The sequence below is a fragment of the Aythya ferina genome (genome assembly GCF_964211825.1).
Source record: "Aythya ferina genome assembly, chromosome: Z".
Lineage (NCBI taxonomy): Eukaryota > Metazoa > Chordata > Aves > Anseriformes > Anatidae > Aythya > Aythya ferina.
In genome coordinates, this window is record NC_140299.1 from 57,323,821 (window position 1) to 57,351,351 (window position 27,531).

At 36.1% G+C, this 27,531-nt stretch overlaps 1 protein-coding gene and 1 long non-coding RNA gene across 9 annotated transcripts in view; both read left to right on the forward strand.

The window, feature by feature from the left end:
- The window catches only part of PAM (peptidylglycine alpha-amidating monooxygenase), a 144,490-nt gene that overhangs the window by 40,405 nt on the left and 76,554 nt on the right, over positions 1-27,531 (forward strand). For all 8 annotated transcript variants that reach the window (XM_084503289.1, XM_084503292.1, XM_084503293.1 and 5 more), the window contains exons 2-3: positions 18,140-18,651; positions 19,700-19,820. In XM_084503289.1, coding sequence (XP_084359415.1) covers positions 18,560-18,651; positions 19,700-19,820 — 213 coding nt within the window. In that variant the 5' untranslated portion in view covers positions 18,140-18,559. The remainder of the gene's footprint in view (positions 1-18,139; positions 18,652-19,699; positions 19,821-27,531) is intronic.
- LOC311427433 lies at positions 1,193-9,038 on the forward strand. Its single transcript, XR_014687355.1, has 3 exons — positions 1,193-1,291; positions 2,327-2,415; positions 8,442-9,038. It is a non-coding gene; the product is annotated as an uncharacterized lncRNA (long non-coding RNA).

Below are 27,531 nucleotides of genomic sequence, written 5' to 3' on the forward strand. Positions count from 1 at the left end.
ACTAATAAATAAAGCTTTTATCTGTGATTGAAATCCTGTGTAAACCTACCTCAACCGTGGGGCTCAGGCTTTTGGCAGTCTGCCACAGTTTGTCTCATGGTGCTTGTACACAAGTTGCGGCGCAGCTCCAAAGAGGTGGCCATCTCTACTGTTTGTTTCAGGTAGCTTGCGTTGAGAAAGTAGCAAACTGCATACAAACCTAGATGGGGAGCTGTGCTTCCAGATATATGAGTATGGTTTCAGTAGACTGAAACCATAACTTTGGAAATGGAGAGTAAGGAGGGTTATGTTTCTCCAAGAGTGAGTATTAATTTCTTACACTGTTTCTGTAGAGTTCTGCAAGGAATAAATCAGGTGTGCAAACTGAAAGGCAGTTATTTTTCCAGTACGAACTTCTGTTTCATTCATTACCTGTCTTCAACAAAAGAGTAGCATTCAGTGTTGGTGTTAAAACCGTTGTTTCTGTTGCTCTGGAGAGGAAGGAGGCTTTGGAACTGACACATCTCTGTGTAGGGTGGCCCCCTCCCAATACACGTAGCATGCGTTATCTTACTCTGTGCTAAGCAGTGTCCCAACTGATGTCTATTTACTTCATATTTTCTTAAATACCATACAGATAGAACTTAAAAGACCTTCAGCTTTCCTGTTTGCAAGTTTAGATACCAAAACATGTCTGTGTTGTTTTGTTTGTTTGTTTGTTTGTTTTTTCCTTGTTGTTGTTTTAATTTGCTTTTATTTAATGTTTTTAAACAGGCAGTGTCAGCTTCATATTCTTAACATGGCTTTTACCTTTGTAACAGCAGGCTCCATCTACATAAACCTTACTAAAATCTTCCTTAGTCTTTTTAATAGTGACATGCAGTGGTTGCAGAATGCAGGGAAGGTTTAAGGAGAGCACTGTACAAAATAACAGTGTAGGTTATTCATTAGCAAGGTGAGAACACTCAGTTGCTATGTGTGGGAAAACTGAAAAATTCCCAGCAGGTTTCATCAGGTAACAGTTGGATAAAGAATGTAACAAGTTTCCTTATTGCTTACCTAGCTGACCCTTCCCACCCCCTGGTACCTCTCTGCATCTCCCCCTCTCTGTACATCTCTCTCTGTTGTAAATCTGTATCTATAGTTAAGGGTTAAATGATACGATATTTAAAAGTTAACTCTAAAATATGTCATAGAATTTTTGTGCATTTGAGCACCTGCAGGGAGATGCTGGTGGCTCAGGGACAGGCATGGCATAATTCAGAGTGTGAGAAGGTGTAATGCAGGAGGGAGTTACAAGGACCTTTACAAGGTAATAGCCATTTTTCCCTCATTCTCTTCAATGTTTTGACCAGCTATCCTCACTTTGTCAGTCTTATCTTAATAATAAATACTGTGATTATTTTTATATGGTAATCTCATAAGAATCATACATAAGCATTTCTTAAACTTTTATTACACAAGTGCACAAAGAAGTCTACTGTGTAATTTTTTGATGAGATGCTAGCCAATTGCTTGGCATTTGAGTCACCTCTGCTTTCAAGTATTGTATGAAAAAACACCATTAATATGATTTATAAAGATCTGATAAAGTGCTGTGATTAATTCTCACATAAGTGGAAGATGTGAGGTCTTTGCTGATACAGAACACAGATTTACCTCTTGAAAGCTTTAGTTAGAAATGACGTTCATTCACTGCAGAGAAACAGCACTGTGTGATAATTCCTCATTGCTCATAAACAATGAGACTTTATATAATCCATTAAACAGCCATACAAGGAGGGTTGTAAAAATATTTTACCAAAGAAAATTGCAACTGCTCAGTGGACTGGCATGAGTAGTTGCTACAGTAATCCAGCTTTGAGTAGAGAAAATTGACATTGAGTTTTGAGGCCTAATTTTCAGAAGGATGTTTGTATCTAAAATCAATACTCCTTGTTTTTAGTTCACAATCAGTTTACAATGTCCTAGTCTCTGGGTACAAAGTGCAGTTTAGCCCATGGAGTTTCTTTCTCTCAGACGTGACGTTTCCCATGTTTCAGTTTCTAATGTCATTATACCTGTCTGTGAGACTCAAGGACCAGGTGCCTGCTAGCATCTCTTGTACGTCTGTATTTTGTAAAAAAGTGTAGGATTTGATTTGAACCACAGGAAAAAGATGTCCTGCTGGTGTGAAGGTTCAGCTGTATGAGTTCTGCTCCTGTTTCTAACGCTTAGGATGTCTGAAGATTTCATCTGAAAAAAGCGACGTCAATTATGAAATTCCAGAATTACTGTCTATCTTTGTTATTTTGTCACCTAGCTTCCATCATTGGCTTGGAAGTTAATCTTTGCCTTGTTACAATAGATTCTTCAGTACCTTGATTTCAAGTGTGAAGTGCCACAAGGTTGTTCAGGTAGAACCAACAGATTTATGACAAATTTGGAAATTATAAGGTTAGTTTCAAGTGGTAAATGCAGGAAAGCTGTATATTCCAAGTTGAGTTTGGAGTAATGCACATTCTCTGCTAAGCTGTATACCTCCATATGGGCATTACGAATTTCAGAAATGGAAGGAATATGTAATGAATGAATATGAATATGTAATGCTAAAACCTTTCTACTCTATCCGTGACCACTGTTTATGCTGTCCAGTTTCTATGGGCTACCTGATGTGGTCAGATTTTTGAGAACACTTTATTGGGATTGCAAGCTAATTTTTACTTTACACCTATTTATTTTATTAGTCTGTGAAATAATCTGTGTTATATTAAGCTGTCAGCTAAAGTAACCCATTGGACAAAAATGCTTCCTCACTTAAGATAGTAATGGTGTTGAAAATGTTAGCTGTTCCCAACAAGTGATATAGGTACAGATTACCTATATATTATATAGGTAATATATATTACCTATATATTCTGGTAGTGTGCTCAAGTCTGCTTTTCCTGTTGTGAGCTGAGCACTTTTTTTTTTTTGTTATAAATTGTCATACTTCATACCAAGATACATAACAAGGTCTCATTTCTTTTCACTTTTTTTTTTTAATCAATGGTTAAGGAGGACTTAAAACAGGACAATGAAATATTTCTGTAAACAATTTTTAATGCTGACCTAAAAACTTCAATCTTAGACTTGTAAGCAAAGTACCAAAATTTCAATCTGAATACTTTCAAGTACTGCACTTTTGAAGTCTTTTGGGTTTCAGTTTTGGGGATTCAGCTTGAATAATTTACTTCTGAAAGTACGTCTGAAAGTAGAAATAATGTTTATGCTAAAAATTGCTATAATGTTCTGCTTAGCATTTGAGAGGTAGATGTTTCTGGCTGTATACTAGCTCAATATGTAGTACTTTATAAATATATTTTTAAATGAGTATTGCGGAAAACCCTATACTGATTTTTATTTTTTCTTTTCCTGCATAAATGCATATTCGTGCCCCATGAGGACTTTAGGCAGGAAAACAAAATGACATTTTTATATTTTACATGTAAAACAAACAAACAAAAACAACAACAACAAAATGTTGCAAGATAAAATTGGGATTTTTGAACAGAATATTCAACATTGTTCTCTTTTGTTGTTGTTGTTGTTCTAGCTTTTCTACTGCTATTTTTATCCGGAATATGAGTGACTTGTATTTATTTCTTCTATCTCCAGCCCTCTAGCTTTCACACTCTGAAAGTAAAATCAGATTATTTAAAAAAAAAAAAAAAAAGTAGATTGGTAAAAATGGGATAAATGTTTAAGTTTCTGCCTGGCTACTTTTATTCTATATTTGTTTACTGACAAAGGACACTAAGCTATACTCAAGTAGAAGTGTGGACTAATCAGGGGAAAGGTAAACTGGACAAATAAGAAAGTACCATAATTTTTTTTTGTAGGCTGTTAAGTTATAGTATTGTTGAGTTTATCTTAGTTCTCTTTCATAATAAGAAATCTCCAAGTAGAATGAGAATAGAGAAGTCATAGGTTATTAAAATTACTGAAAGGTGTTTAAACTCTTGCTTTCTGTGATGTTTTATCTGTTGCCATTGGTTTATCAAGCTGTGCTACCAGTAACTGATCATTTCCTGATAACTTCTGGGGTCCTGAGTCCTTTCTGGTTCACTACCTCCTTTCACAGCTGCTGTTACTTAACAAGCATCAGAATGGTCTGCTGGCATAAATCAATTACATCATACTTAATAAAAGACGGTGTTTTGACATGATAAGTCACAGCTGCTTTAATTTCTGCTCTCCAAGAATCAAAATTATCACCTGACAAATGGAATAGGATAGGGGAGAGATTGAGTTCTGAAGAAAAAGGCAATCAGCGTAAAATACATACATGCAGTGATTCTCAGGTAATCTTTTTATATGAAAGTAGGTTAAACTTTGCATTTACCTACCAAATTGCAGCTTTTGCCAGTGTTGTATTGAATGAGAGGTGAGGGGAAATTCCTTGCTATACCAATATAAGGCCTGTAAGAGTGGCCATAAACAATGAGACTTTTACTGAGTCGAAGAACTAAGTCCTTTTTTTAAAGCTGAAGAAATTTCCTTACAGCTGGCCTTGAGTTCTTAGATTCTGTACAAGCAGAAGTGCTTCTCAATTAATTTGTTGAAATCAGTAAGGACAAGCTAAGTCTTCTGTCCTTTGTTTTCCTTTTTATTAGAGTGGATCATTCTTAAATCACAGCCATCCTGCTGGAATCAGAAGACACAAAGCTTGAGGATTTTGATATTAGCACTGTACATCTGTGTGTATCTACTAAACCTGAATTTCAATTATGTGAGAAATTAAGTTGCTCTTGAACGTTGTTGAGCAGAATTGCACAGTACAGCTTCGTATGTACTTTCTGGATTTGTTCTCCCCTGGACAGCAGTTCTCTACTTCCAGCAGTGTGCAGTTGTCTGCCCTTTACAGCAAGAGCTCGTCTGTTAACACTCATTCATTAGAAATATTATGATATATTGTGACATTAGATAGTCATGATTTTTTTTCACAGTTCACAATTTAACTAAAAGAATGCGTGTGTATTCACAGATTTGTTATTAAAATGTTCTCTTTATTTCTCTAATAAGGAAGCTAATATATTTTTTTCAGGTTCAGAGCATTTGCTTGCTGTATCAGACAGGGGAGGCCAGATCTTTAAAAAAGAGAGCATATCTTTAATTTTGGCACTCACAAGGACCTCTTGATACATGAAAGACTTTATTTCAGTAGTAGCCTTTTCCTCCTTCTTGTGTGTTCAGTGGTATCTGATTTCTGTTCATTTGATCAAGAACAGGTTTGCTTTTTGATTGCATGTTGCAAGTACACTAGCAATAATGAATTAGTTTTGTTTATCCTTAAGGTAACTTGTTGCCTATGAAATTAGTGAGCAGACTTTGGAAGAGAAAAAATTGGTATGACCCATGGCTGTTAGCATAGAGTATAATTAGAATATTGTTTTAAATGCCAGCCATGATTTTGAGAATAAATGTAAGCTAATGCTACTCACAATTTGGAATAACCAGTACGTCAGTAAGCTTTTAAAATTGCATGTACCGTTGATCTCAGGTATGTAATAAGTAATTGTTTGAATAGCTTATTAAGTGGAGAGGAAAGGTACATGAGTCTTCCCTGATGCCTATATATGCTTTTGTCTGAACAAATAAAGGAAGAAAAAGAAATGTGAATTAAAAATGCCCATCCTTCTAAGTCAAATTGACTGCTGCATGAGCTAAGGCAGACAATAGAGTTACTGGAATATCTTGGACTAAAATGGGTTTTCTGCCTCTGCCAAAAACAAAAACAAACGAACAAAAAGATTAAGAATAATTTGAACTGCCATTTAGCAGAATTATGGAAAAATCCTACATTTTGAAAACATCTTCTACATTAATACATTTTAAAACATGTTTTTTTTAAAATCACAGAAAGACTAAGCTATTTTTTCCAATCCTGCATAGATTTAATTTCATATCCTGTGCTCCTAGAAATATTTCCTTTTTAATTATTTATTTGGCAGTGATTCCATTTATTTAGGTATTGAGTCTTAAATTAAAATGTAGTTTGAAGAAAACAAAACACCATATTATTTTTCCTGTATTGCCTTTCCTAGTCCTACTGGTGTACAGCTGAATAGCATTTCCCAACCAGGAGCACTGGACTCAATGAACAGGCTTGAGTGAAGTAAAAGTTCTATACATTCACACCCTGCAATCTCCTCCCCTTAGACCAGTAGTTGTGTAAGGCACGTGTTTGCAGGGAAATTTTAGACACTGAAAATGATTTGTTTCCTGCACCCCCCGCACCTTTCCCCAAAGCTTATATCTGTTTTGCCTTATTTTGCTTGACTGAGACACCAAACACAGAAAAAAAGTATCAGTCATAAACTTCATCACCATTTATACTCTTCTCTCAAGGCAAATGGCAGCTAATTTCCTTTTGCTTCTTACAACATTTCATACAAAGACAAAATACATGTTATTGAGAGTAGCTTTTGCTAATATTACCCATTAAGTTATCAAGTTGGCTGACAGTTGGAATATTGCCCAACATTTGCACAGATGTAAAGGGGAGCTTTATTTTGATATGCATTTTTCTTTCCTCCTTTATTTTTTTTCAGGTAGCATACAGTATTGCCTTCTCTTACTTCTTCTCTTCTCATTAGGCAATACAGTATTGCCTAATGCCTTCTCTTTCCTACGTGGTACTGTTCATACTGATCCTGCTCACAGTTAAGGCAGCAAAATTTTTAGTGTAAGCTCTATGTATATATGCCAAGATTTGTACAATCTTTTTGCATTTTACTAATTCTAAGCTTAAAATCTTTGGATCAACCTGTATGTTTTCCATGTAACTGATAGCTACTGTTTTCCGGTATTGAATAATTTTCATGAGACTTTTGTTCTATAGTAAATGCATTTCCCCATTATGGTGGCAGGTTTGTTGTATTATGGATGCCTTTTGAAAGCACTATTATTGCAATTTCAAGTGCATGGTTTCAGACATCATTCTTAACAACAGATACCTATTACACAAACTTATTTTTCTGTGGAAGGCTTGACCTTTTCTGAGCACGAATTCGTTCTGTTAAATTTGATTAGGCTTTAACAGGAGATAATTATTTCATCTGACTTGCTCTTTGCTTGAAAAGAATAGATACTGATTCTTCCAGCGTAACTGAGCCTAGTATGTTCTCAGTATTTGTTTCTCACATTGGTTTTGGTTTCTGCTTTTTTTCTTTACTCTTCCTTTCTCCTTCTGCTCTGTTTTTCTTCTGTCTTCTCATGTGATCTTCTTTTGCTTTTCTGTATGTAGTGGTGACTTCTACAAAAGAAACTTGGGCTACTTGATTATCCATTTATATCCTATACAACTCCCATCTATGTAGACAGTTCATAGAAAAGCCTGCTGCTTGTGTAATCACAGGCAATTCGTCTTTTTACTTTTCTTTTTGCTCTTTAAAAATTCCACTTAATATTGTGTTCAGTTGAAATACTGGTCTATTTTATTGTGTTCAATAAAACAACCTTGCTAATTAGTTCTATTAGATTTTTTTGATACTGAAAATCTGAAGTTACTTCCCATTACCAGATTTCCAACCATTTTTGATGATTGCAGAATCATTTTCACTTCCATTGATGCTAGTTGTAAATAAATATATATACACACACACACATTAGGAAAAAGTTTGTGCCATAAAATAGGAACTGTAAGAGAATTCATTTACCTGTTTTTTGTTTGCATCTTATCTTGTTCAGTTAACTAATGATAAATTGAATTAGATACAATGACTTTCACTCTTTTCGTTATCACTTCTTTCATTAAGAGGTGTTACTATTTGAGCTTTTTGGAACAAGGAACGACTACCAGATTAATTAATGAATATAACTTAAAGAAGTTTGTGTGAGTGTATTGCAAATCTAAAGTAGCTTGTGATTTTAATGAAGCAAAAATGCTACAAATTGCAGTTTGACTGTGTCACTTTGGCACTTTCCAGGTTCTAATCTGCAGTAGGACACAGTCAAGAGTGTCCTGCTACAGCACAAGAAAAAAAAAATGTTTGGTTGGGTTGGGGGTAGAATACCATCAGCCTTCTGTCCTTGGTGTCTCTCAAATGAAATACTCTGCTAGGAGATGCTCCCAGGGCCTGCTGCCTGCTTGTACAGCCACCCCACAAGTGTTTGGAACGAGGCCCTTTGAAAAACACCAAATAGCTATGCTGAAAAAATTCTGCACGTTGTGACTGAAAAAAAATGTTGCTTTTGTTCCTGTACAAGTGCATATATATATATATATATATATATATATATATGTATAAGGAACTCAGTGAGCATGTTTTGAAGTCCTTTTTAGTGAAGGAACATGCGATTAATTTAATTCATCCATCTGTAAAGCATTATTCAACTTAAATATTCCTCATGATCTCTCATTTGCTTTATCCTTGGAGGCTAATCCAAATTCTGTTAAACATCCTGCCTTTAGTAAATTTCTCTTCTTTTTTTTTCCACAGCAAAGGGAAAACAAAGGACACTTCAGTGAACCTTTATCGTTATTGCGTTTGCTACTGATAGTGATCTAAATATTAAAATGAAACAGGAAGCTTCTCAAGTGTTTCCCTTTTTAAGCAAGTAATTAGTACCATCCAACTTGTTCATTTTTTCAGAGTATGAAATTAGTATTTACGAAGGTGTCATCTTTCAGTTAAAAGCATTGATCTTCCTTGACAAGAGAACTTTTCTTATTTTGATGGTTGGTCAAAGCAGAAGGATTACAACGTGGTTTATTTTGAAATAAAATGCATTTCAAATGCCATGGAAATGCAGAATGGCCATTTTAAATGTAATCTCTTTGGTCTTCAAGCTTCTGAGAAGGCATGACTCCCACAAGAAGGGAAAGACTTCTTGCATCTCATATTAGAGTGTTTCAAGCAGTTTCACCAGCAGATATTTGAGAATTATGTAAGATTTTAGTATCAATTTATTAAGGACTATTGACTTCGAAACTGGATAATTGCTAATTAGTTCTATAAGATAAGGAAAAAATAAAAAAGAAGCCTTTCATTATAAGAATTTCTGAAAAGATGTGCAATAAAGATGTGCAATTTGCCTGATGTTTTACTATGGTGTTTTCTGTCTGTGGATGTGGAAGAATGAAAAATCAGGTTATAAAAATGAACTCCTGCTTGAAATCTTCTCACACATTAGTAATGCTAGAATATTTATACATTAATGTGAGCAGGAAATGATTTTTTTTTTTTTTTTTTGCTTATCTCTGTAGCAAAAGTACAATCTTGCATTCTTAAACAAGTTTATACCCAATAGTTCATGGTGTGATGATGGAGAAAATGAATAAATTCCAAGAAAGTTAGTTTTATTTTGGCCTGAAACATACCAATGCGTATCTGTAGGATACATAATGTTATGTTTCCTTCTTTTCAGAAATTTGTCTCACATCTGAGTGATATCATAATTAACTTTTTCCATCATTTTGAGAAGTAGCATTTGTAATTTGTATCTTTTCTTGGTTTTTCTATAGCAAGTTTCTAACATAGGTTAAATCTTGTTTGGAGAAAAGGACGTGGTAACAATGCATATGTCCCAAACTTTGGGAAAGGGGAAAATATGGTTGGTGAGACAGATCTACTTGTTGGCAGCTAAGCAAGGGCTGCTCTGTAAGATCTCTGTGAAACGGCAGGTAAATATTTTTTGCTTTCTCTTTAATATGCATTTTCTATTAATTTTCACTCTTTATGAAATTGACTATTTTAGAAGTTGTTCTGACAAAATCAGAGATGTCTGGACTTTGAAGTCTGCCCCTTTCAGTTGTCCTCTAGGAGCTTGTGACAGCAGCTGTGGGCAGACTCAGAGCCTCTGGTGGCAGCCATTCTGACAGTTTGCATCCCAAAACAATTGGTACAGAATTGTAATTTCAGTGTCCAGCTTGCTCAGCTTTCACAGTCTCTCAGCATTCTCCTCTTGAGAGTTACTGGCTGTCATCAAACACCTTAGTGGCATTTGTCTCATTACAAAGTTCCATGTTTTCTTATCTTCTACTATGTAAAAAACACTTGTGATAAATCATTTTTTATAAATAAGAAATTAAACTTTTTTTTGACACTTTCAGTATGTGTGTTTTTGACTTTGTCACTGTGACTCCTTTTCCAAAAAGCTTCTGTTCCGTCTTAGTTATGCACGCAGATGCTGTCCATCCATGTCAAGGATGAAACAGGAATGTAGTTTAAACATCTGTGCTTGCGAACATCATTTAACTATTGATTTAAATGTGCTGCATGAATCTTAAAGTAATGAGGGAAGAAATGTTAGACAGTAAATTAAATTTTCGCTTCTCTTGGTTTGTCTGTTTTTCCTCATGGATGCTTCTGCAAGCATCTCTTGATGCTTGCAGGAGAGTTCTGAGCCTGTTTCTAATGTCATCATATTTTGTAAATTAGCAGACAATAATAAACCTAACCCTCCTGGAATTAATGTCCATATTCTTTCTTTGCATAAGTATATCTGATGAGAGGTCTGGAGAACAATTCTTATGAGGAGCGGCTGAGGGAGCTGGGTTTGTTCAGCCTGGAGAAAAGGAGGCTCAGGGGCAACCTTGTCGCTCTTTATTAAAGATTAAAGGAGGCTGTAGCGAGTTGGGGGTTGGTCTATTCTCTCATGTGCCTGGTGATAGGACGAGGGGGAATGGGCTAAAGTTGTGCCAGGTGAGGTTTAGGTTGGATATTAGGAAGAACCTCTTTACTGATGTTATAAATTGCCCCCTTAATTAATTTTCAGAGAGCATTGCATTAATTTATTGAGGAATTTATTGAGTAAGCAACAGCAAGCAAAACAGCGCTGGGCGGCCGGGGAGTCTCGGCTCCACCAACGGCGCGCTCCTCACCCCTGCCAGGGTCCCTTTTTATATCTTGGTAATTCCGGGATTACGCAGCACATCCTGGTATATTCTGCGACTGCACGCACTGTTGCTAGGGGGTCGTCTCTGTCCCTCTGGTGGTCGTGAAGATAAAGGCTGTAGTCTTCCTCAGCGTTGTGGTTCAACTTCTTTTTTTATTTGGTCATGCTGGCCCAGCATGAGACAGGAATGCAGGATGTTGATACACTAGTTTAGCAACTTATCAGGAGATGGTTACATGAACTTTGCAGCAGTGTCTTTGAACAAAAGAGGCAACTGAGATGCAGAAGGAGAGAAGGGGAGGGGGTTCTCATTTGTTACATTAAGCAAAAGAATTTTCATAGCGTCTAGCCAAGTATTATACATCTCCTTACTTCAGCAGGAAGCTTTTGCGACTCCTGCTCCTCAAACGGAACTCCTTGTTTTATAATACAAAAGACAATGAACAAACATTTATTGTGTATTACAACTGAGAGGGTTGTTAGGCATTGGAATGGGCTGCCCAGGGAAGTGGTGGAGTCACCATCCCTGGAGGTCTTTAAAAGACGTTTAGATGTTGAACTTAGTGATATGGTTTAGTGGCAGACTTTTTAGTGTTAGGTTAGAGGTTGGACTTGATGATCTTGAGGTCTTTTCCAACCTAGACAATTCTGTGATTCTGTGATCTCTTATTGTTTTTTATACCTCCTTTTATTTTTAATTTCTGTAACCTCTTTTGCTGCACATGTAGCCTACTAAGTATAATTTAAACATTTCCTTTATTGTTCACTAAGAAGGGTGTACTTACGGCTTGGATGATAAGGTTTATGATATTTGAGATTCTCGCTCTTTACAGTGGTTAAGAACCTACAAATTGTATTGTCAACCTGTTGATCTCCAAAAATGAAAGGCAGAGTGTAAATGACAGTTTCTAATCCCCTATCCCTTTGCTGTAGAAAGCTTCAATTAATCTCAAAAGAAAGCTGTCCAGTAGGTAAAACTCTCAATACCTACTGAAATTGCAAGGATTTTTCTTGGTATAGATAGGTTGTTTTCATAAATGTATATATGGAACTCATTTCTCAATAGGATACCAACAAAAATGCTAACAGATCAGCAAAATCCCTCAAAATGAATTTAAGTATTCAGGCAGTCTCTCTCTCTCTCTCTTTTTTTTTTTTTTTCTTTTGCACTTCTTTGTGTGAATTTAATACTTACAGTTAAAAAGACGGAAAAAACTTCCACATTCAATATATTCTGAAAGCATGCAGAGTAAATCCATTTAGAAAGCATCCAATTAAACTGCTGTAATATATAGAAGAAAAATCAAGTCACAGTTCTTCATTCAAAGTATAAATGCTGTATTTCTTTCCATAGAACGAACAGTAGATTGCTTGTCATCACAAACATTTATTTTAAAAATGCACACCATACTTATGCTCAGCTGATCAAACCGTAGAAGAAGTTGTTCATAAAAACAATAGTAGGGTTTTTGTTTGTTTTTTCTTGGATATCCATATCTGCAAAAGTTTTTGGTAGCAGAAGGTAAAATTTTGCAAAATCTAAATTAACCAAGAGGCCAACTATATGAGACAACTCATGAAGATAAATGATTTTAAAATGAGTATTATATTACTCCTAATCCGGTTTGGACTGCTGCTGAAATGGGATACTTTCCAGCTGTGTTCTCGCACCATTTCTTTACTGACAGACAGACGTAGAGCAGTGCAGACTGGCACGTTGGCTGATCGGTTGGATGGAAAAGTAGCACTCTGCTGGGGTGGGATGAGGAGGGCATCAGCTTGATGAACAACTCCAGAGCAAGAAGAGGAAGCAAACATAAGACAGAGTACAAGTACAATAGTGTTTAGGTTATGATGGAAGTTCATCTTAATTTTTTTGGAGGAACAGACCAATGAAGTCTAGTTTGCTGCAGCAGCAGCTTCTACTATAGGAAGCTCCTTAGGTTTTTTGAATTATTTATAATCATGCTCTAAATATTTTCCTGTAAAACTATTTAAAGGTGAGTTGTTTCAATGAAAGTGAAATTTCTGCACAAAAACAACATCTCAAAACATTAAAAAAAAAAAAAAAGTGTTTTGTTTTTTTTAAGCTGGTGTGTTACTTATTCTAAAAGTTTAGTAAAATATGACATAGAAGTCAATATATTTTTTTTTTGGTTTTGTATGTATTTTTCTTTAAATCTCTAAATGCAGGGCTACATTTATCTGACCTTAATAACATTAAAAGATATGTGTTTCCTGTAATTTTCTGTAATCATGAATTCATTGTTTTCCAAAGAATTATATAAACTGTAAAACCAGCTTATCTGGGGAAGACTTTTCTGTGCTTCTGGCCATCATCTTACTGATTCATTCCCCTGTAAAGACATTGGGGTTGTAAAAGTGACCAAGAGACCTCAGTTTGGAAGAGAAAGTTTTCACTTTTACCTGCCAAAATCCACAGAGAAAATCCTTGGTACCATCTATTCTTGGTGCCTTTATCTTTGTATCAAAGAGAATGCTAGAACTTTAATCCCTAAAACTCATAGGGAAGACCCTTCACCTGCCATGTATTTCTCTCAAATCTTACTGCAGAGGTCACTGAGACAGATGAATCTACCACATTTATTGGACATACTCAACTTGGTGTCCACAAGTGTGACCCCTGGGACCTGTACTGCAGCTGGAAATGAGCGTAAAGCAACTTTTCAGGACTTTGCATGTCCCCTTGCTGAATCCTGAGGTTTGTCAGTCCATTTCACAGCCTGTCCAGGCCCCTCAGGGCACCACAGCCCTCAGGTACTTTTGGGTCATCTGCATATATGTGCATGTTCCTGACAACAGCTCTCCCATCTCCTCTGTATCTGACTGTTTTCCTGGGTGTTTTAGGTTCTGTTGAGAAGGGTTAATTCGATGGTCTTGTGCCAAACACTTTTTGTATGCATCTCTGACCAAAGTGTTGTGAGTGGCGGCAGTCAGTGCAGTAATGAATGTGACCAAAGCTGATCCCACAACATGCTGATGTTGCAGTGTAATAGCAAAGAAAGAAAGAAGGAAATAACAAAGAAAGAAATAAAATGCCTCAGTATGTTGAACTGGCGCTCTTGTTTGTATACCTGAGGTACAGCAGCATGCCTGTATATCCAACTATCAGATACCTTCTCAGTGTTCTCTGTAATTATTTCATGAAGAGCTAGGATGTCCCCTTGACAAAAGTAGGCAATATATGAATGTCTCAGTGTCACACTCTTGAGTTTTGGAGAATCAAAATTGTCTACTGTCAGAGTTATCCCAGCTCTAAAACAACACATGCTAAAAGTTCCAAAATTTAATAAATAAATAAAATCCTCTTTTATGAGGATGTCAGCAAATGGATACTCCTCATCAAATAGTCTGCATTTTCAGACAGGCATTCAAAAATTACTTCGTAAACATTAATTTTAACCTCATTTTTGACAACAGAGGTTGCAAAATATACTTGTTTGTGATCTAATTGTGATCTAAAGATGGCAAAGCTGAGTTGTTTAAGCTTGACACTTAGTCAAAGATAAAACACTGACTCCGTGCTATAGCTGAAGACAGAAATCATGTTGTCCATTCTCAGTTCCGTGATCTCAGTAAATGGGAAACACGAAACAAGATTCATCTGTGAGAAATTAATGCCCTTGATGAACCTTTGGATCAAGACTTTTTAGTGTTGAACATTTTTTTTAATTTTTTTTCCTTTGGAGGTAGTGGCAGTTGAAGATGAGACTTTTGCTTGTGGCATGCTCACTTTCTACTTTGTGTAAAATGTTCTAATTATGAAACTGCAAACAAAAAATTATTACAGCATGCTTTGTGGAACTGTGATTAATGCAACGCTTTCTCTATCAGTAGTTCCTTTTGGAAATTGGTCATTTAATTAGTACTCTTTTAGAAATTTCACTGTTTAGTTTTTATGCAATCACACTGAAAAATTACTACTTTTATTTTTTCATGCTATTTTCAGTTGTATTTTTAATTGCATCTTCTTGACCCCTTCTTTTTCTGATTTTTCACAGCTTGTTCAGTAAGATGTCTTGCTGCTAGTTGCTGTTGTCTACCTTGTTTTTTCTACATTCCTTTTTTTTTTTTTTTAATATATATATCTGTCCTCTATAGTATCTGATGGGGGTGTCAGGGTTAGAATATCATGCTTATGTTGCTCAAGCTAATTTTCATCTACCTTTCTCTCCTTTTACTACAGTCTTTGTAATTAATTACATCTTTTTTACTTCACTTTTTTCCTCTTCCTTTGGGTTCTCTTACTCCAAATTGAAAGCAGAACTGTGGCATCAGGATGTCCACGTAATGAACCTAAGTAACCATGTAATCTTATTATTGAATCTCTCATCTTCAGTTTTTCCCTTGTTGTTTGGCATTCTTGCTTATTGCATCATATCTAAAATTAGATTGAGATCTCTTCAGGTTAGTTTCCTTTTTTTTTTTTTAATTCATCATGTCCCTAGATGTTAAATAAAGTTGTGCAAGAGCCTAATGTTAAGTACCAGATGCATTAAATTTTTAACCATGTCCATATCCATATAGCTGATGAAACTGTAGGTGATAACAAAGCTTGTAGAATAAGTTGGCCCATTTTTTTAACAAGAATATACAGATATTAAGTATATATATATTCATCTCACTAGAGATTTCTTTGCTTTGTTGGATAATTCCAGAGTATTATTCCTTTTTTTTTTTTTTTTTTTGTCAGTGATCAGTGTTGTAAAAGCTACACATGAGTCATCAGGCAGTTCGCTGCAATATTAAGACGTATTCTAGTCATTTTCACTATTACCGTGTTTAACTCTATGGGGAGAATTGAAAGCTGCTGTAAAGAAACTCATATTTGGGATGAGGGAGGACTATAATTGATGAGGTTTCACAATAGCTTCCTTTTATTAATTCATGTAGCAGGTAGATGTTTATAACAGACTTGGTATAAATAATATCAGAGTTATTAAAGCTGAAGAAACAGTTGTTTTGTTTTTTTTATTTCTAGTCACTAGAAAGTATCTTTTCACGTTCCAGAAAATTAAGTTAGAACATTGTAACTGTATGTTAAAGTCCAGTGTATTCCTTCTGCCTATTTTCTTCACAGATCTTGCTTGTCAAGTGACAAGCAAGTTTTTAGAATGAAGACATAGTTTCTTGAGTAATATGATTAAAAAACAAAACAAACAAAACAAACAAACAAACAAAAACACAAGCACTATCTACTCTGTTAGTCTTTAGCAAATGTGTTAAGTAGACTTTTAAACCTTCAGGTTTATTCAGTCATTCAACTTTTCAAATTTTATAACGAAACAGTAAGTTAAATAACTGAAAAGTTAACTGAAAGGTAGGTATATCTAGGTAAATATTAATAATTTTTTAACAATTTTGTGCTCACAAGTAATACAGAAAAAAAAAAAACAATATTGAATATATTGATGAAAATCTACACAAAAAGAACTGCCACATGGGAACAAAACAATCAAAGAATGTTTGTTTGTAGTACGTCAATATTCATTTTTTAACTTACTAGAAAAAATGTATCAAGTTGAATCAGTATTCTGCAAAGTGCCCCCAGTTCTGTTTTGGATTTGAATCTCACAGTTAGGTGTGTCAGTGTAATGTAATTTTCAGTTTTGATAAGAAATAATTTTGTATGTGTGCATGTCTATGAAAAGGTCGTAAGTATGTGTTTTTTTTCTGTCTGTGATGACCAGTTTTCCTTTCTTGCATATGTACTGAAGCTATGCTAGAACTTCAAATAACTTGCGAAGATGCTACTCAGTTACTGTTGTATAATTAGGCCCTCAAGAGTAAAAGTAATTAAGTCCTCCATCTTTATAGTTGTCTACTTTTTGTGAAGTGTATCTCACTCTTTTTTTAAAATAATGTTCAGTTTTCATCGTAGTGCAGTCCTTGACATGTTCTGCAGTTTTCCATAGTTCACTAGTCAAGATAAAGATCACAGAAAGGAAGACATGAGAATTTACATAAACAAAAAGAATTAGTCTCGTTTCAACGCTTGCATGAATTTTAGACAGATTTGGCATGTTTTTGGCAAGCTGAAATCTAAGTCTATTTCTAGTTGTGATGGAATCTTTTGTGTCATCCTTCAGTGAAGAATAGATTCTTTAATAATAAAGAATAGAATCTTTAATAATGTTTAATTTAATAAAGTTTTTAAATTGTTATCTCTTAAAAATTGTTCAGTGCAAAAGCAGCATATCTGCTAAACATCAGGCAAGTTGCCAGCATGGATTTTAGTCTATCCATAAGCACTTTTTGAAACCTTTTCAGTGAGTATGCCTTGAAATGGAAGTGATTTTTCTTGAAATGGGAATTCATTTCAGAACAGTTTTTTGCTTCTTCATCCTTATAGCAATATTTTGTCCATGTTTTTCAGGGGCTGGAAGGTAGTTTTCTTCTTATTTACATTGGTTTTGTATTTAATATTAATTTTTAAAGAATTACTAAATAATACATTTTAAAGATCGGTTTTATTAGTGACTTGAAATTTTTCTTTGCTGGAGTAGTAATGCTCAAAAAGAACCCCCAACCATTTGTATATATTTTCAGTAACACACACTATTACTTTCTAACATACTTATAAAAACCTTTTAAATTTTTGAAATTGAGTGTGTAATCAGATAAAGTAGGGAGATAAAGGCAGTTAAAGTTGAAGTTAATTAAAGCAATGAGGAGAGTAATGGCTGAAGCTGAAATAACCATAAGAGAAAAATATAGAAATAAGTATTCAAGTAACATAAAGCACTCTGATCTCAGTAGTTCTTGTTTTAGTATTTCTGAAAATGATTTGTTAGTATCAATTATCTGAAATGGATAACAATAATAACTACAGTACACAAGGAGCAGATACATTAATGACATAATGGTATATTACAGGTTGTATTAAAAATAAAACATTATCCCAGCCTGCTATAAATGCAGAATCATTTAGTGATAGTTGATAACATTTGCAGACCTTGGTTCTTGCTGTATCAGTGTTTGGCTTTTTTAACTGCTTATAGAATATACACAAAATGCTCCAAATTTTGCCTTTTACCTGTTAATGTTTTGTTGGGGATTTTTCCGAAGATGTAAAATGTGTTCCAGAGTGAGTTCTGCGTATCAGTTCTGGATTCTGTGTGGAGGAGGGGGGAGGAATCGATAGACGTGGAGCATTCTTCACTGGGTTGGGCTGTCTGGTGAAAGTACTTCCCAATGTGTCAAAAATACTCAATGGGGATTTGCTAAGAACTAATGCTGTCATCTGTTAGTCATCCTTTATCTGCTTCTATTTTTACAGGTTCTGAAAGATGACTGACGCTGGTCTCTGTGATGCCACTGGGAGTCTCTGGCACCGTGGACTGATAAAGAACATGCAGATTTAACTGCACAACCTGGGGAGAAAGAACAGGAGTGCTACTTCGTTTCAGCACCTTAAGTGAACGAAGGCACGGTGTCATCGATCTCCAAGGGAAGATCCTTCAACAGATTTTTACAGCTAATAATAAAGACAACATAGCGTCATCCAGTTTCCTGATTTACAGTTCATCACCTTCCAAGACAGATGGTCTGTCAGAAGCTGGAGGATGCCTGCAGAGCACATAATAATGAAGTAGTGAATTGATGCTGCTGCTGCTGTCTAATTGTCAGGATCACAGCTGATCGAGCTGCACTGCCCTTTTTCTGCTCCCTTAATCGGGCCAGGAACAGCAGGGTGGACATGGCTGGCCTCGTTAACAACCTGCTAATACTGTTTCTTGTTTTTCAAAACAACTGCTTGGGTTTCAGAAGCCCACTTTCTGTTTTCAAGAGGTGGGTTATGCAAGAAGACGTGTTGAATGCATGCTTCTTAGGGCTGCGATCACTTATTATATAATGAAAGTATGAAAAAGCATGTCCTAGGCAAAAAAGTATATGCTATTTGTTTGGTTTTGATCATCTGTTCTGAGTTTTATTTGCAAAAATTTAAATGGCACTCTCGTCATTAATGACAGAAACTGTTTTTTTCCACAGGTAGTTCTAAAATGGGAGTTTAGGATGCTTATCATCAGGATGATAAAAACAATATTGTTAATGATATTTATAACTAATTATAATTAATTAGTAACATTTTACGTAATGCTACGGGTATATTTCAGACTTTACATGGTGAGTAAATACATTTTACCTACCCTAGATAGCTAGCACTCTAAAATGATGTTTTTTATCAAAAAAGTGTTAACAAATTTACTTTGGGAAATCTGGGAAACTTTAAAGGAGGAGGTTGAATGTAAAATTGCATAGGCAAACTTGAATGTAGGGTGCACAAGAGAAATAGCCTTTTTTCTCTCCTGGAAGTATTTTACTATATTGTTTTTTTAATTTGTTTATATGTTGCAGTCAATATAGATACTGATATTCATGTGAATTGGCAAAACCTGCTGTTTTGCTTTTCTGCTTGTAATGGGGATTGCTATATATGTAATGCTGTTAGAGTTAAAAAATTTCCCCTTTACACATTATTTAAATTTAATTTGTATTGAATTATGCAACAGATACATAGTCTTAAAACAAAAACAACCAAAAATACTTCTGTCTTGAGTGACTAATGCTACTTAACCTATTCTAGTGAAATAATTCTGTCTGTACATCCATCTACCTCAGACAGTTACCTAGATGAAATGACAGATTACATTTTCAGCTAATGTTTTCCAGACTAGTCCATCTGATGGTTCATTAAAATGTTTTCCAGAGCACATGAAGAAGTGAAATTGCCAGTTTTACTCCCATGTTGTCAAACTTCTTTTCTAGTTCTTAAGGCCTATTCTTCCAGAAAGGTAGAATAAAAATCAGTATTTTTGAAATGTGTTCTCCTTTTTAGGTATAAAGATGCTACTAGATCTCTTTCCAGTGAATGCCTTGGAAGTGACAGGCCAGTGATTTCACTTGGACTGTCAGATTTTGCATTGGACATTCGCATGCCTGGAGTGACGCCTAAGCAGGTGAGAAAAATGATTTTTTTTCTTTTTGCCACTTACTGTTTTTCCTTGTAGGCCAGAAAAATGCATCCTTGCCTAAAATATCACTAATATAAACTGAACAAAGAAAACAGTAACTTTAGTAGATTAGTGTATGTCCAGAGGAAAGTAGGAATCTGAAAAGTAATTTCAAATGATTGAAAAATTTTCATCTGACTAGTGTTGTTTGTAATACGTTGGTTTCATAAGCTGAATTGCTGAAGCTTATTAAAAGAATGAGTTTTATTAAAGTGAAACATATGCAGCTGTGCTATTGAGACAAAAATTTAGAATTTGAGCTTAAACCAAATCTCAGATTTAATCCTCAGTGGATTTAGTTCCATGAAATTGAACATTGCTGCAACTTTGACAAACTGAGAGAAAAAACAGAAAGCATTTCACAAGCTTAATACTTTTGACATAGTATTTTAAGCCTTAAAATATTCCAGAACAGCTACTGTAAATCAGTTATATTTCCATACTCTTTTGAGCTTGAAGTTGCTTATCTATTGAGCCAAGTCAGTTAAGGAAACTAGTTAGGAGTTCTAACATCAACATTTTTAAGATTCACTTAAAAGTCTGTGTTTCTACTATCGTGTAGTTTCATTAAGGAAGATAAACAATGCGTGGCTTCTTGTTTTTTTAATTTTCAGTAAGGCAATGCAGGGAACTATATATTTCATTAAAAGACCACGTCCCTTTTAAAGGGCTGCAGATGCTTGGAAAGAGCAGGATGTTGTGCTGCAGTAGCTGATGACTCATTGTTGCAGATAGCAGTTTCAAAAAATACTGAAGGGAAAATGAGGTTTTCAGTTATTGGGGACCACCCCTTTGGAACATATAATTTAGAGCAAGTGATGTCATTCCAGTAATTGCAAACAGGAGTATTGCTCTTCTATTTTATCTAACTTACCTGCAACAAAACATTAAACATTCCTTTCTGAGAGAGTGAAAAGTACTTTGAATTCTTCAAGGTGAACATTTGTAATTACATAAGTTTTAGTTAAGGCTATAATAATAGTTGTTGGGAAATAATTCTCTTCACATGCCTGTATGCTTATATCCAACAGCTTTTACATGAACTTAAATGTTACGCTGTAGTATAGATTTGGGGGAGGGATGGAGAAGACAGACAGCAATAGAAAGCAACTTTCCAAACTAATTCTTTAAAAGGTAATAATAATTCCTAGCCTTATATGCCACTGTCCAGCTCATACTTTCCTTTCTTTGTTTCACCAACTCTTTCCCCTTGCCCCCTCTATTTCCCCTCCTCCTTCCACACTGCCCCACAGTAGCTGAACAGGAAACCTGGTTGCTATTTAGGCAGCTTAAACTCTTATATCCACAGCAAAGATTGCCTTTCCGGTCATTGTTGCTTATTTTCTTGTGGTTCACAAAAGGAATTAACCAACAGCTTTTTAGTTTCAGTGCAGTTAGTTCACTTGTGGCTAATCGTGAATAATCATCTTTAGAGAGGAAATTCTTCTGTAGTAGCAGTTTACTACCTTGCTATCTTCTTCATGTGTCTTTTGGCCCTAATTGTTGGCAGATTTATGTGGTCAGTGACTGCAGATCTGCAAGTTGTCCATACTAACAGTTACATAGAAGCATATACAGGTTTGTAATTCCAGGGCCTATCTGTCAGTTTATCTTTATTCATGAAAGATGCCAATGAGCAAGGGGACAAGTGCAATTTTTAAAATGCTTTGGTAACAGATTTCTGGAGATGCATTGTTATTTTGGTTGTGACTAAATTCAGTTCCTGAGTTCTGAATCTTAACAATTTTTATGGTAAAAATGAAAAAAAAAAAACATAAAAAGGAGGATGAACAGAAATTATTAGAGAAGTTGTGAATGAGTTAAATTCTAGAGAAAAAAATAGTATCTGTAGAGTAACACGAGTACGTTCCATATGGTCTGTTCTTCATCATGTCTTACACTTCAGCTAGATCATTAAGCTGTGATTTAATGCAAAGAAGTGGAACTTTTATTTAGATAAGCAAATGGTTAATCTGACAAACTGAGCGATATCTTTTTTTGTGGTGTGAAAGACTTCTTCTTTTACATCATGTCCTTCACAAAGAACATAAAAATAATAGTGTGTATGGAAAAAGGCACTGTGGCTGTTCAGTAGTTGCCTAATAGCCAAAAAAAAAAAAAGGGGGGGGGGTTGGGCTGTTTGCTTCTTCTTGAAAAAGGTATTTGTAAATCACATTTAAATGCCCAGTTGCCACTTGTTTCTACAAACTTAGTGGCTGAATTTTTACAATTTTAAGATATTTTCTGTAAGCCATGAATTGTATCACGAAACAACTTCAGCTCTTCCGCCTCCTTCTGCCACCAATTAACTTCATTATTGCTCTTAAGCATTTTCTTTGACATTTGAAATACTTGTTTCTACAAAACTCTTTGAATTGCTTCTTGCATACTATTTTTTAATTTAAATAACTAGATAGCATTAGGACCTTCTAAAGGTGAGAAACCTGATACTGGGCAGCTTTGCAAGTTTCTTAGTAAGAGTTTCTGTCAGTGTGTTCTGCTCACAAAAAAATGCTGGAAAGGTTATGTTAAGAGATTTTATCCTAAATTTCTGAGATATGCTTTATCTTATAAGTTCTGTTTCTCATTTCACCATTTCTCAGTAAATCAACTATCTTATTTTGAACATGCATGTCGAGTAATTTAAGTAAGCTTGAGTTCAGTTTTCTGAATGATTAAAACACAGCCTCACAAAAATATATGTATTTAGCTAAATAAACGTAGGTACCACACACCATTTCAAATTTTCTGAAACAACTACGTTTGTGAGAGGTTGACAAATAGGATTCAACTCATACTGGAAGCTAGTGCTTTCAAAAGAGTAAGGCAGCTGGAGACTAGACAGCACAACTTTAGCTAACTATAATAACACTAGTGTTATTATACACACTAGTAACTGTTCAGAAAACTGTATTGTGTTTGCTGTGTCTTCAGATTATCTGTTTTTTAAATTTACTTGCATGACTTAAAACTGTAAAGTGCTAATTTTTGTGACTACTCTAAACTCAGGTAAAGTGAAAGTTTCAATGCCAGCTTTCTCTTTTTCCCAGCAACATGTAGGATTACAACTTGCTGAATTCCCTGCTTGGACACAGCTTGATACCTTGAGTAGATGTCACAAACATAATTCTGTCCTCCTTCTGTGTTGGTGGTTCACAAATGTGACAGTCATATTTCTGTCTAGAATCACAGTGAGCAGAAAGGTGTCTAATGGAACTAATTAGTGCTTTGTTTATAATTCATGACCAGTGGACTTGTGTGACCTGTGATAGACCTGCAATCAGAAGGTTTGTGTAACATAAGAATTGTTCTAGAAGGGCTTGAGTTATTGCTTGTTTAGTCAAAAATATCCCCAGACCTGAAAAAGAATGGGAACTACTGAAATAATTCTGCCGCTGAAGTGAGGTCTTCCATAGTGTCTCTGTAGGCAGTTACATTTAGTTTTATTTTCCAAAGTCCATTGTATTTCTCAGTAATTCTCATTGAAAACAGATGCTAAAAATGAAACAAACTTTTTGGATTCTGGAAAGTCTAACCATCTGTATGTATTCTCTGAAATTGACGTGAATTTTTGTTAATACCATGAAGAGTCTTTGTGGATTATGAATATTCACATAGTTGTTCTGGAATGCCTTTTTTGTAGGAATCATTGAATTCTCTTAATGTAGGAGCTTACAGCTAACATATAAAATACACAGGTGGCTCACAGAGCAATAGGTACACACTTCCAAATGGCAGGAGGTGGTGGAGGAGAAAGAAACTCCGACCATTTGTATGGTCTGCACAGGTAGCTCCATATTATGATGAAGGTGGTGTAATTCTTGGTGGAAAGATTTGAACATGTCTGGAACCAAGTCTGTCCTTGTATTGTTAGGTTATCTGTGTGCCCCTGCATTAAGAGAATGTATCTTATGCTGTCTAGGCAGTGGAAAGGTTGCTATGAAAAACATGCATTTTATTCTAATGATCACCTATACTCAGTGACTTTGTGTTGTTGTTTTTTGTTGTAGTTCTTTTTTGCCTTATGTTCTGTAGCTCTGGCTGCCCTGCTGCCCTGTGAGTGAATCAGAGAGAACCATCTACTTTACATGGGTTGGAAGTTTGCTAACTGTGAGAATCTGCCCCTGGGTTGTGCATTCTTTTGGCATAAATGTCAAACACAAACATGCCTGTGAAAATGTTCCAAGCAGCCTTTGTGAACAACATCACTGAAGTGTATATTCAAGCAATACAAATCGGAAAACCAGTGAAGTAGAATAGTTTTCTGACTTGGTTAATAAATATTTTATATTTCTTGGTGCTTTCAAATGCTACCACTTCTTAGATGTGGGGGAAAAATACCTGCAGTACATAAATATTCTGGTTTTGTTTTTTTTTTTTCTTAATGCTTATTCTAATTGCACAGTAAGAAAAAATTGCCGCTAATATGTCATGTGAAGAATAATTTTGGTGTGGTGCTGAAGGATGGAAGAAATTTAGGAGCTGTGGAGAGGACGGCTGTGGTGCTTTTGCAGATCTGAGGGAAACATTCTATAATCATTCCTTATACTTGAGAATGGTATAAAAATTATTGTTCTTCACAGTAAATTAATACTACTCAAGGACTGATTATTTAAATGTGAAGCAGCACGTTTTATCTTCTAAAAAGGGATGGGATCAGCTAAATTTGAGCAAACACAATACAAAACCAGTATTGTTAAGCAAAGTGAAGGCTATTTTGTGAAAGTGTTATTGAGAATGCAGGTAAACATTTACTCTGCCAGTAATACATTTTTGCTGTTGTGAATACCTGTGTTTGCTACAAAGCAAGTAAGAAATACTGATAATATATTGCAGTTCAATTAACACTGTATCTCAAGTCATTCTGTGTGATTAAAAATAGGGATTTTTTTTAATTTATCACTACTGTATTTGAGTCTGGACGAACTCTTCTTTTCTACATTAGTTTGGTACAGTATTGGTTGAGTTCTTAAATAATCATTTGAAACTTTGCACTGCTAAAAGTGCAAAAAGTGATAAAAGATGTAATTTAGTGAGATACTGTTGGTGTGGAAAGGCTGTGTGTAGAGTTTCTCTTGTTTAATGGATTCTACAAGTTTTTTGCTTTCTTTTGTGATTTTTTTATATATATCTTTCCCCCAGGGCTCGGTGCTGGGGCCGGTCCTCTTTAATATCTTCATCGATGATCTGGACGAGGGCATTGAGTGCACCCTCAGTAAGTTTGCAGATGACACCAAGCTATGCACGTGTGTCGATCTGCTTGAGGGTAGGAAAGCTCTGCAGGAGGATCTGGATAGGCTGCACCAATGGGCTGAGGTCAACTGCATGAAGTTTAACAAGGCCAAGTGCCGGGTCCTGCACCTGGGGCGCAATAACCCCAAGCAGAGCTACAGGCTGGGAGAGGAATGGTTGGAGAGCTGCCAGGCAGAGAAGGACCTGGGAGTGATGGTGGATAGTCGGCTGAATATGAGCCAGCAGTGTGCTCAGGTGGCCAAGAAGGCCAATGGCATCCTGGCTTGTATCAGGAACAGTGTGACCAGCAGGGCTAGGGAGGTGATTGTCCCCCTGTACTCAGCTCTGGTGAGGCCGCACCTCGAGTACTGTGTTCAGTTTTGGGCCCCTCGCTACAAGAAGGACATCGAGGTGCTTGAGCGGGTCCAGAGAAGGGCGACGAAGCTGGTGAGGGGCCTGGAGAACAAGTCCTACGAGGAGTGGCTGAGGGAGCTGGGCTTGTTCAGCCTGGAGAGGAGGAGGCTCAGGGGCGATCTTATCGCTCTCTATGGGTACCTCAAGGGAGGCTGTAGCGAGGTGGGGGTTGGCCTGTTCTCCCACATGCCTGGTGACAGGACAAGGGGGAATGGGCTAAAGTTGAGCCAGGGGAGTTTTAGGTTAGATGTTAGGAAGAACTTCTTCACTGAAAGGGTTGTGAGGCATTGGAACAGGCTGCCCAGGGAAGTGGTGGAGTCACCATCCCTGGAAGTCTTCAAAAGACGTTTAGATGTAGAGCTTAGGGATATGGTTTAGTGGGGACTGCTAGCGTTAGGTCAGAGGTTGGACTCGATGATCTAGAGGTCTCTTACAACCTAGAAATTCTGTGATTCTGTGATTCTGTGATCTTGAGCATCTTTTGTACGTTTTGCTTATCTCGAACTTCTGCCAGTATGGTGACTTGTAATACCTGTATACCCAAGTTTGTAGTTTTATTTCTAAGAACTAAGTAAGTTTGACATCCTTGGTTATAATTTCTCATCTCCAGTTTGTGTGGGTATACTGTATCAGATAACAATACATAAAACAGGGAGTAAATGTCCTATGTCAGATACCCATAAATTACTGGCACCTCTTTAGTTTATCTAAGACAGTCAAGTTGAGACCTCATCCAAAGATCCCAAGACTGACTCTGACTCTGGAGAAAATTGTGTGAATGACTTGATTATTTCTTATGGTGAAATTCTGCAAAAAGTAAAATTCTGTTAAATATCAATCTGGACCCTGGCACAGTGAATGTCAATACCAGAGCTTTATGAGAAATAATGCAATTATGAGTCAATAATGGATGTTAATGACAAGGGTTCTTCCTTTAATGAATAGAAGAGGGGAAGGAGGGCAGGAGATGGAAGGGGAAAAACTGTGGTGCTGATAATTCAAGATAAACTACCAGAAATTCTTTTGTGAATACACTAGCTGATTTTTCATTTGTTTTCTTTATAATCTAAATAAAACCTGACTTGTATGTAAAAAATAAAATAAAATAAATTACATGGAAAATCCCTCCAACTATGCCAGCATGAGTTTTCACACCAGTAATGACAAAGACTTCAGAATGATTGCATTAATTGACTGCATGATCTATTTGAACAAGTCATCTTTTCTCTAACTACGTTTAACAGCAGATGCATATAAAAGGAGCATAAGAAGATGATCAGAGGTCTGAAGTTACTTTACTATGAAGAAAGGCAGAGAGAACTGGACATGTGCGGCTTGGAGAAAAGACAGCTTCAAGTTTCCCTGCAGTCTCATTGTGGCCTTTCAGTACTTAAAAGGGGGCTTGTAAAAAAGATGGAGAGTGACTTTTTACTCAGGCAGATAGTGATAGGACAAGGGAGAACAGTTTTATACTTGAAGCATGCATTTCAAGATACATGAGGGGTGACTGAGGTCACTTGGTTTGCTTAGTCTAGAAAAGAGGAGACTGAGGGGAGGCCTCATTGTGGCCTACAGCTTCCTCAGAAGGGGAGTGGAGGGGCGGGCTCTGAGCTCCGCTCTCTGGGGACCAGTGATAGGACCCAAGAATATGAATGGCATGAGACTGCATCAGGGTGGATATTAGGAAAAGGTTCTCCATCGAGAAGGTGGTCACACAATGGAACAGGCTCCCCAAGGAAGTGGTCACAGCACTGAGTCTGTCGGAGTTCAAGAAACATTTGGACAATGTTCTCAGACATGTGGTCCTGTGTGGAGCCATGAGACTTGATGATCCTCATGGGTCCCTTACAACTATTGATGTTCTGTGACTCTATAAACTAAAAGAGGGGAGATTTAGACTAGGTGTTACGAGGAAATTCTGCACTTGGAGGGTGGTGAGGCACTAGAACAAGTTGCCAGCCAGAAGCTGTGGATGCCCCATCCCTGGAAGTGTTCAAGGGCAGGCTGGGCA